The sequence below is a fragment of the Monoraphidium neglectum genome, assembly GCF_000611645.1.
Source record: "Monoraphidium neglectum strain SAG 48.87 unplaced genomic scaffold scaffold01280, whole genome shotgun sequence".
Classification (NCBI taxonomy): Eukaryota; Viridiplantae; Chlorophyta; class Chlorophyceae; order Sphaeropleales; family Selenastraceae; genus Monoraphidium; species Monoraphidium neglectum.
In genome coordinates, this window is record NW_014012348.1 from 6,956 (window position 1) to 16,158 (window position 9,203).

The window sequence follows — 9,203 nt, forward strand, 5'->3', positions numbered from 1 at the left end:
CCCCACGCCACTGCAGCTGGACGCTGGGTGGCGTGTACCTGGCGCGTTATGACGACAGCCCAGTCGGCGTGTTTGATGAGGTGAGCGTGCTGGCTCTGAGCCGGACCCATGCAGACCCTGCCGCGTCCGCACGACACCGACCCGCCACCGTCGCGAACGCAGCCCTTGAATCGCCGATCCGGGGTTCCAAAACAATGGCTGCGTTGACTAGCATCTTTAGCGTGCGCCGTACACGAAGGTGCGTAATCAAAGGCCCCCAAGTCGCCGTAACACTGAGCGCTGCCGCGCGCCCACACGCATCGCAGTGCGTCGTGATGGCTGGCCTGGTGTGGAACCCCCCCACGTCCTGCGCCTGGGCCGGTCGCGTCTTTGTCAGCGACCGAGAGGCCCGCGACCACGGGCTGCGCAGCGTCGGCCTGCCCTCGCGCCTCGCCTCCTTCCAGCCCGTCGCGTCCGCCTGCACCGACGCGCGGTGCGCGCGCGGCCGCGACCCGCTGAGCTGGTGGCGCAAGGGCCAGGAGCAGCAGCAGCAGGACAAGGCGGTCGCCGCGGCCGCGGCGGCTGCGGCGGCCCCTGCGGCGGGGCTGAAGCTTCCGGGCGGCTTCATGGATGTGGTGGAGATGCGGAGCGCGGAGCGCGGGCGGCGCGCGCTGGCGGCGCCGGTGGCGACGTTCAAGCTGCCCCCGCTGCGGACGGAGGGCTTCCTGGGGCCGCGCATGCGGCTGTCGCTGCCCAGTTTCAGGTGAGGGGATCGAGGGCGGCGCACCTGCTTGCACAGTCGATTGTGTGCAGAAGGATTATAATGGGGGAATTCAAAAGCTATCAGGGTGTTTAGTTTGCAAGAGTTTGATCTCACGATGGTGAAAGCGTGTGCAACTATAACGCGGGTTGACAGCCGAGCTGTAGGCCTAAGCCCATCCCAGTTGCGCCTGACAACTCACGCTCGCCCGCTCTTTGATGCTGCGCTCGCTGCCCCGCAGCGGCGGCACGGCCGAGCACCCGTCCCTGCTGCAGTACTCGTGCGACCTGCAGACCAGCATCATGCCCGTCACGCCCATCGCAATCGAGCTGCACCACAGCGACTCGCAGCAGGCGGCTGCCCAGCGGCAGCAGCAGCAGCAGCAGCAGCAGGAGGGGAAGCAGGAAGCCCAGCAGCGCGGCTGGTGGTGGCAGGGCCGACGAGAGCAGCGGCGCAGCGGCGGCAGCGGCGGCGGTGGCGGCGAGGTCCTAGACGCGCTGCTAGGGGGCCGGCCGCTGCTTGCCCTCGCCTTCAGCGACATGGTGGTGCGCGCCTGCGCGGGCCATGGCTGATTTCAGCCGGGGTTGCTGCTCTGGAGCCCAGCGGCCCTTCTGACGGGTGTGCCCTTGCTTGCCGCCGCCTGCTCAACCAATCTGGCGGCCCCACGCGCACCTGCTCACCCATGACACCCCTGTTTCACGCACGCGCCCGTTTCCAATCCTCCCGGAACCCTCCCCTGCACTGCGCAGATGAAGGTGGAGGAGCCCCTGCACCTGCCATCCCCCGCCCAGGCTGAGCCCGCGCGCGCGGCGCTGCCCTTGGCCACGGTGCCACCGCGGCCGTGAGCGAGACGGGAGGCGGACGCCCGCGGCGCGCGCGCGTCGCCCCCTGCAAGTCGCAGGTCCTTTGCGGCATTGCTTGCGCTAGGTTTTTGGGGTGGGGTGTGTGCGTTGGGTTTCGGGCGTGAGAGTGCACGAGTCGATTATTTTCAAGCTGTGGTCCACAGCACATTTCTGAAGCGTTCGTGTGTTCGTGACGCAGCCCGCGTGAGAGGCCCGCCTCGATTCGGTGGGTCCAGCGCTCCGCAACGGGGCTCGCTTACTCACTTGCGCCCCATGCACATGCCGTGTGTGGGGGCTACGCGTGTCGTTTTGCAGCCCTGTGGCTGCGGTGCGGTGCGCGGGAGGGCTTGGCTGGCTGGGATTAGGCAAGCGTTGAGGCTGTGGGCAAAGTGCAGGGATCTTAGTACAGAGCAGGTCCACATCTCACGGGCCTTTGCCTGAGAGTGCCGAGCTCCGTCAGGCAGTGCAGCTCGTGCTGCTGACACATGCACGCTGTGCGGGCGCCCTTCGCCGCCTGCGCAGCTCTGCGACTGAGGTTCTGGGTGGCGGTGTACAGCATAGCTGTAGGTGATGCGCCGTGCAGAGGTGCCTGAACCCTTTGGCACCAGTGCAGCACCACCTGGGCTGGCCCGGCTTTCGTGTCACTCGTCCTCACGGGGTGTAACTAAGACAGTACTATTTGCAGGAGGGTGCCTGGTTACACTGGCGAGGGTCCAGTGACGAAGCGGTGTAATGCGGGTGTGACAGCGGGTGTAAAAATGGGGCAGGGGGCCATAGCAAGAGGCCGGACGTGGGCGCCACGCGTGCGTGTTGAGAATTTCGTGTGCGACACAGGGCATGGAGCTGGGCCTTGACAGCCGCTGTCGCATGCTGCTCTCTGTCAGCATGTTTCACGTGCAAGTGTAGCGCTGGTCAGCAAAAGTGACGGCTGCTTTCATCCGCTGCTGCACGCCTGGGTCGCTCTTCAGATGCTGCTCCGGTGCCGCCACGACCTACTGCTGAGCGCCCTGCACACTGTTCGTACCACTTGCGCGCATCAGCAGCTGCTCCATCTCCACTGCCACAAACACAGCTGACGCGCAGTCCAGGTGCAGTTGCCGCGTCTGCTGGCCGCCACAGCTGCGCCTTGCACGCACTCGGGTGCAGCTGCCAGCCCTTCTGCCATGCAGGCGAGCAGCAAACAGCAGCAGCGAGCGCACAGCCGCGCAGCGCAACAGCTGCGTCACAATCAGCAAAGCCCCCACCAATCAGGCCCAGGTGCAGCCGGGCATGCGCCAGCTCTGCAGCCAGTACAGGCATCCAGGCCGCCATGAGCAGCCGGCGCGTCTGAGGGCCATGCAACCGCGTTCAGCCTAGTGCTGCTGCAAGCGCACTCAAAAACCTGCACGCGGCTGCCCCGGGCGCCCTCGTACCTGGCACCGCTGCATCGACGAGCGCGACCGCCGCTACACCCCTGGGGGCGGGACCCGCCACAACCAGAGCGCTGCAAGCCAGTCGCCCGCTGCAACAGCTCAACAAGCCCCGGCGGCAGCTGCAAGGGCTCGGGGTCGCCACGCAACGGTTCAGGCGCGGCCTCATGGGCAGCAGCTGCGAGGGGCGACGCAGGCGGGCCAGCCAAGAAAGGGAGGTGCAGAGCAACCAGGCTGTCACGTGCTGGCCCTGCTGACATCGCCGCGCACACCGCGGCATGGGGTTGCCCATGGTTGCGCCACAGAGCATCACCCTGCTGGAGCGCATGCTGAGTCGCCGCCTCAGCACTTGCGTGCGCCTGAGCAAGGGCGTCACGGCCTGCAGCAGTATCCACACACTCCAGCCACTGCGCGGCCGCTGTACGCGACAGGTTTGACAGGCCGTACTGCGCCTCCAGCGTGCGGCGCGCCTGCACGCTCCGCGCGAGCGCACCCGTGGATGCCAGCCGCACAACTGGCAGCGGCAGCGCAGGGGCAGAATCAAGCATAAGGAGCAGGCACAGTGTCTTACAGTCTTCAGACATTGTCCTTACTGCCATCTCATACGTCATCTTCTCTTGGCGGCCACACAGCTGCTGGAGGAGCGCAGCAGCCCAGGCCTCCCGTCCCGCTCCGAGAGCGCAGCGACACCGCACCCGGTTTCTGAGCCAGGCGCAGCGTTGCCGGGCGCCCCGTCACCTGCGCTGCTACTCCTGCCGCTGCCGCCGCCGCTGCCACCACTGCCCTCGCCACCGCCCATCAAGCCCTGCAGCACGAGTGCGGCCGCCACAGATACGCTCTGCTGTGGCGCCATGGCCACCGCATGGCGCGCCGTGGTGAGTAGATGCGCATGCCCTTGCATGCAGTAAGCCAGCGGACCCGAATTGGGCGCCCAACCGCACTGAGCCTCGGCCTCACGCAGAAAGCTGGCGTCAACACGCCCGTCCTGCACGAAGGAGCGCAGCACTGCCTCAAAGATGGCACCAGCGCGGCAGCCTGGGGAGGAAGGGGGCGGACGGGGCCATCAGGGCCGCATAACGGGCGGCCCACAGCCACTGCAGCAAAAAAGGACAGGGCACACCAAGCGCCAAGGATGGGTACCAACACAAGCGGCAAGCATCCACACCAGCAGAGCTGAACCAACACCCACCCTCTCTCGTTTGTGATGCCAGGGTATCCAGCAGCCAGAGACGCCGCCCGCCTTGGCACAGAGCAGGCAGGAGCGCTTGGAGGGCATTGGAGGGCATTGGAGGGCATTGGATGATAGCCGCCTAGCGCGCTGGCCGCCAGGGCGTGCCTGGCGGCGCGAGCCGAGCGCAGTTGTGGTGGAGAGACACAAGTTGGTACTGTAGCCCCTCAGTGGCCCCCTGCAGCAGTCGCAGCAGTCTGAGCAGCGGCGGCCGCGGTGGAGGCACATGCAGGCCCCCAAAGATAAATTGGCATCCTGCGAAAGCACGCACAATCGTTGAGTGGTAGAGTTGTTGCAAAAAGCTGGCTGCAAAAAGCTTTGGTGCAGGGCAGCTGAGGGGCATCTGGGTTACAGCAGTGCCCGGGTTCAGAGCTGGAGCGAACATGAGCTGTGCAGTCTACCTATTAGGGTATGGGAGAGGTACTGCTTCTTGTCATAGGCAAGTGTGGCAGCAACGTTTTTTCCAGCGCCCACGCGCCCCCCCCCGGATGCAGGGGATGCTAAGCAGTCTGTCCCAGTAGATGGCCTGACAGGTGGCCTAAACCTGCCCATCTTCCTTTACCACAACCGCTGTTGACTAAACGTTTGTCCGTGTGTTTCCCTGCGCTGTTGAGTTTGCTAGGGGTGTACGCTCATCCGCATCGGTCGTTTTGCTGAATAAAACACAGTACTGGCTATTCACAAACGCACGCACCTCACATACGCAACTTAGCTGCGCAGCTCGTGTCGCATCGCATGCAGCGTTTTTGGTGATCGCGACCCAAGCGTTCTTCTATCCAACTCGATGTTACATGGAAAATAACCGAAGCGCACAGAACTCAGTGCGCACGCCAGGCAGTGAGATATGCAATAAACATGAACGCTTGTGGTGCATGGTTCAATCAGATGATACTGGTTCTGTGCAGGTGACGTAGGATGGCGTTCCGGCGCTTTGCTACCGAGGTTGTCGACAGGGTGCGCCAGGCTCCGTGGCTGGCCGTGCTGACAGACAAGGCGTCGGCCTTCATTACTCGCGGCCCAGCGATCGGCATCGCAACTGTAGCAGCAGCCTGGGTTGTGTATGACCAGCGTTCCCAGATGAACACTCTCAAGGTGTGTTGAACTGGGCGCGGCCGGGGGACCTGGAGTGTGATGCACCACGCGAACAGGACCAGCGACGCCTGGAACCCCACAAGTGTAGTCAACTCGCGCACATCAGCAGAAAGAGCCGTGGGGTTACACAATCGGGGGTCAAACGAGCCAACATCGACCTTGGCACCTGGAGCTTGCAGCGAGCTGCAACTCAACCCAGCCCACTCAAGACCCATCCAAACTCGTACCCCCACGGCCTGCACGACATGATGACATCATCATCGGTGCAGGAGACTCTGCAGGACCCGACGACATCTATGCAGGACACTCTGGCTATGAAGATGGAGCGTGTCCAGGTCAAGCTCGAGGCTGGGGAGAAGACGATCAGCAAGGACCTTGAAATTCTGAAGCGTGATGTGCAGGATATGAAGCGTGATGCGAAGGATATGAAGCGTGATGTGAAGGAGATCCTCCAGAAGATCGATGCGGGCAAGTGAAACGTTGGCAGCATGCGGGCCCCTGTTCCGGCTTCAGTGGCATGGGGGCCTTGCAGTGTCTGTGCACGGCAAACTGACAGGCGCCGCGCCGCCGCTTGTTTCAGCAACGGGAAGTGGGATGCGCTGGCCGTTTCGCGCCACGTTTCTCGCCATAATCTGCGGGATGCCGGCCTTTTGCGGCAGCAGCTCTGCATCTGCCGCTTCCAGGAAGGCAATGCTGCGCGCCGAGGCCACCCCCGCAGCACGCAGGCCGTCAGCATATGCCACATTGCTCAAGCAGCTGCTCCCATTCAGCAGCATTATCAGACCTGCTGCTGCCCGCTGCACGGCGCTTGCTGCTCGTCTGCACAGGGCTGGGCGGGCGCTTGCTGCCATAGATGAGGATTGGAATAAGGGGTGTTACAGCGTCCCGCAGTCGCCCGCTCTTGGAGCCATCCAGGCTCATGGGAGTGTGCAGTGAAGCACCAACGTTGTGTAACTGAGGTTCAGTTGGCCGTGGCTGCCAACCGATAGCGAGCGCGCCTCCAGCTGCGGCACCACCACCACGTTGCCGCAACGCCGGCGGTGAGCTCAGCACGACAGCTGGGCACCCACCATGCGGCGCGGTGACTCGGCCACCAGTGGCGCTGCTTGAGCCAGCTGGCGGCCCATGGCCGCCAATCCAGGCCTGCAGCACGGGTGCGACAAGCCACATCAGCTTAGTCTCAATGCACAGCTTGGCAATATGGCAATGCAGCAAGCACTAACAAGACAGCAATACCACAACAGCAAGCATCCCGCCTGCTAGAGAGAAGCGAACACAACACACCTGGAATCAGCAGTAAGAGCCTCGACACGCTCGTAGCCGGCGCCATCCAGGGCAAGCGCCGCACGAATAAGCGGCTGAACGTCAGCCGCATGGCTTTGAAAGCCATGCCACTGGTTGAACAAGCCATCCCCGACTGCGCCCCGCCTGTCACCTTGCTACCTTGGTAGGTATAATCAGCCTGTGAAGGGGTGTTGGGCACGCGCAACAACACTCAAGCCCAGGCAATAAAGTGCCCCTGCACACGACCCAGCCGCGTCCGACACCCGTCACGACAGAGACCAAAGGACCGTGAAACGCAGGTGCGCACCTGTCAGTCACATGCGCCGCCTTGAGATCCGTCTTGCTCATGGTGGCGCGCCTCACAGCCGCAAGCTGCGCGTCCACGGCCGTCTGGTCGACATCAGCCCCGGCGAAATTGCGTAGCAACGGACCACGGCGCGGCCGCGGCGCTGGCTTAGAGCGCGCCGCCTCCCTGAGCGCCCGCTCTTGCACAGGCGCCGCAGACTGCAGCAGCTGCTGAAGCACGGGGCGGGCGTCATCCCGCCCCAGCAGCAGCTCGTTGCACGGCTGCAGCAGCGCATTGGCCGAGAAGGCCCCGGCGCCGCCATGCGCCCCGCCAGCGGCAGCCGGCAGCGGCGCCGCAACACAAAGCACGCGCTCCATGCCCTCCTGCGCACCCGCCAGCGTAGCTCAGGCGGGGTGCGCCTCAAGCAGGCTGTCAAGGTCTGTCATCTGCGCGCCGCCATCGGAACCGCTGCCATCCTCGGCCGCATCCTCCAGGGTCTCAGCCAAGCCCGCGGCCTGAACGACCGCCGCCGGCCGCCGCCTGAGCACCAGCCAGTGCCACACCAGCAGCCACTGAGGCCGCGGAGGACGCGGCCAGAACGGCGCTGCCGCGAGCCCCACCACGCCCAGCTACACACAATGGCGTGGCACAGGTCCGTGAGCCCTTCAGCCACGCACCCGCTGCAACATCGCCATCACATTGCCAGAACCAAGAGCGCCACTGCCGACCGCGGGCAGCGCCGATCTGGCAGCGGCGCTGACACCTGCGCGAGCTGATGGCAGAGCCCCCGGGGACTGGGCGGCAGTGACGCGGCCATGGTCACGCAACAGGGCCGCCGCAGCAGACATCGCCCGAGCGGCCGCGCTTGCGCCAGCCGCACCGCGAGCAGGCGGCGACGCCGTGTGCGGCGCGCCATCAGACGCCGCACTCAGGCGATGGCCCAGGGTCGCGTCGCAGCCCTCAGCACGCGCGACGTCCCACCGCGACGGCAGCGCAGGCACCGGCGGTGGCCCGGCACCACCACGCGCGGACGCGCCTCCCGAACTCTGGGGGCTGGTCTCCAATGATCTCAGGGACAGCGAAGACGCGAGCTCAATCTACCATGCCCACCCTCCATCACAAAGTTCTGCCACACGAAAGCAGATCAGACCCCTGCCAGCCCCTCCCACCCCCTGCCAACCCCCGCCGCCCCTGTAACACACAGAACATTCCACCGACCGAAACCATTGAAGCGCTGGGGTCACGGGATGAGGACACAAGGTCAGCTTACTGCTTTAAAAGGGCGCCACGCGCGCCCCTCAGAAATCCAAGGCCTTGCCTGCGCCCCCCGGCCCCGCGCACAGCATCGCCGCCGCCGGCTTGCCGCCGCCCGTGCCGCTGCCGCCGCCGCCGCCGCCGCCGTTTTCGCGGCCCTCTGCAGCATCCGGGTCGACCTCGAAGGCGGTGAGCGCCAGGCCGCGCCGCCGGCTGCCGCGGACAACAAACAGCGGCTCCCCCACCGGCCTAGGCCGCCACAGGCTGTTGCCGGGCAGCCGGCGCACGTGCAGCAGCGCGATGGCGCTGCAGCACACGGGGGGGGGGGGGCAATCCGCATGGCCCACGTTGTGTGAGGGTGGATAGCCTGATGATGTGGGCCCCTCGCATTCAATGCTGAATCCCATGTCCCATCGCCGCCCGTCTGAAAGGAGAACCCAGAATGGGATCAACCAGAACAACGGTGTCTGAGCCCCAGCCCTGGAGCAGCGGGGTGGGCAGCCCCAAACTGAAGCGTACCCTCGTAATCTATCCCACCCACCTGGCCTGGTCTGGCACCAGCCTGTACACGTCAGAGTCGTCCGCCAGCGGCTCCAGCGACAGCACGGCGTCGCACAGGTGCGCCAGCCGCGCCGCGCACCCCTCCGACAGGAGGCCTGCGGAATGCGCACACGACGTGCAGGGCGGCCGACACCAAAACGTCAGCGATTCAAATAAGAGCTGTTATGCAGGCCTTTGTTTTTCATGAACCCTGTGGCGCGGTGAGGGCAACGCAGCACCATCATGCCCAGGGCGCCTCACCGCTTGGGCAGGTGACGAGGGCCGCGCAGCTGGTGTCCTGGAGCGCCAGCCGCAGCCGCGCAACCGCCCGCAGCAGCTCCGCCTCGCGCTCGTCGTCCGTGGCGCCCTCGCCCGCGCTGCAGGTGCCGCCGCCGCCGCCGCCGCCGCCTCCTTCCGACCAGGGCAAGCGGCTCGCCGGGCCCCACGCGCGGCCGCCCAGCGACTGCACGACCAGCCGCCCGACCCCCGCGCGCGCCCTGACGGGCGGCGGCGCGGCGTAGGCGGGCGG

General features: G+C 65.6%; 3 protein-coding genes across 3 annotated transcripts; 2 read left to right on the plus strand and 1 right to left on the minus strand.

The window, feature by feature from the left end:
• Window positions 1-314: 314 nt before the first annotated feature.
• MNEG_7304 (hypothetical protein) lies at window positions 315-1,311 on the plus strand (the record flags this gene model as incomplete). Its single annotated transcript, XM_014044222.1, has 2 exons — window positions 315-742; window positions 981-1,311. 2 exons carry the CDS (start codon window positions 315-317, stop codon window positions 1,309-1,311), a joined length of 759 nt encoding a protein of 252 aa, XP_013899676.1.
• A 4,244-nt stretch (window positions 1,312-5,555) lies between these two features.
• MNEG_7305 (hypothetical protein) lies at window positions 5,556-5,786 on the plus strand (the record flags this gene model as incomplete). Its single annotated transcript, XM_014044223.1, has 1 exon — window positions 5,556-5,786. One exon carries the CDS (start codon window positions 5,556-5,558, stop codon window positions 5,784-5,786), a length of 231 nt encoding a protein of 76 aa, XP_013899677.1.
• Window positions 5,787-8,178: 2,392 nt separating this feature from the next.
• MNEG_7306 (hypothetical protein) lies at window positions 8,179-8,916 on the minus strand (the record flags this gene model as incomplete). Its single annotated transcript, XM_014044224.1, has 3 exons — window positions 8,179-8,440; window positions 8,676-8,790; window positions 8,907-8,916. The coding sequence occupies 3 exons, from the start codon at window positions 8,914-8,916 to the stop codon at window positions 8,179-8,181; spliced, it is 387 nt and encodes a 128-aa protein (XP_013899678.1).
• Window positions 8,917-9,203: the final 287 nt, after the last annotated feature.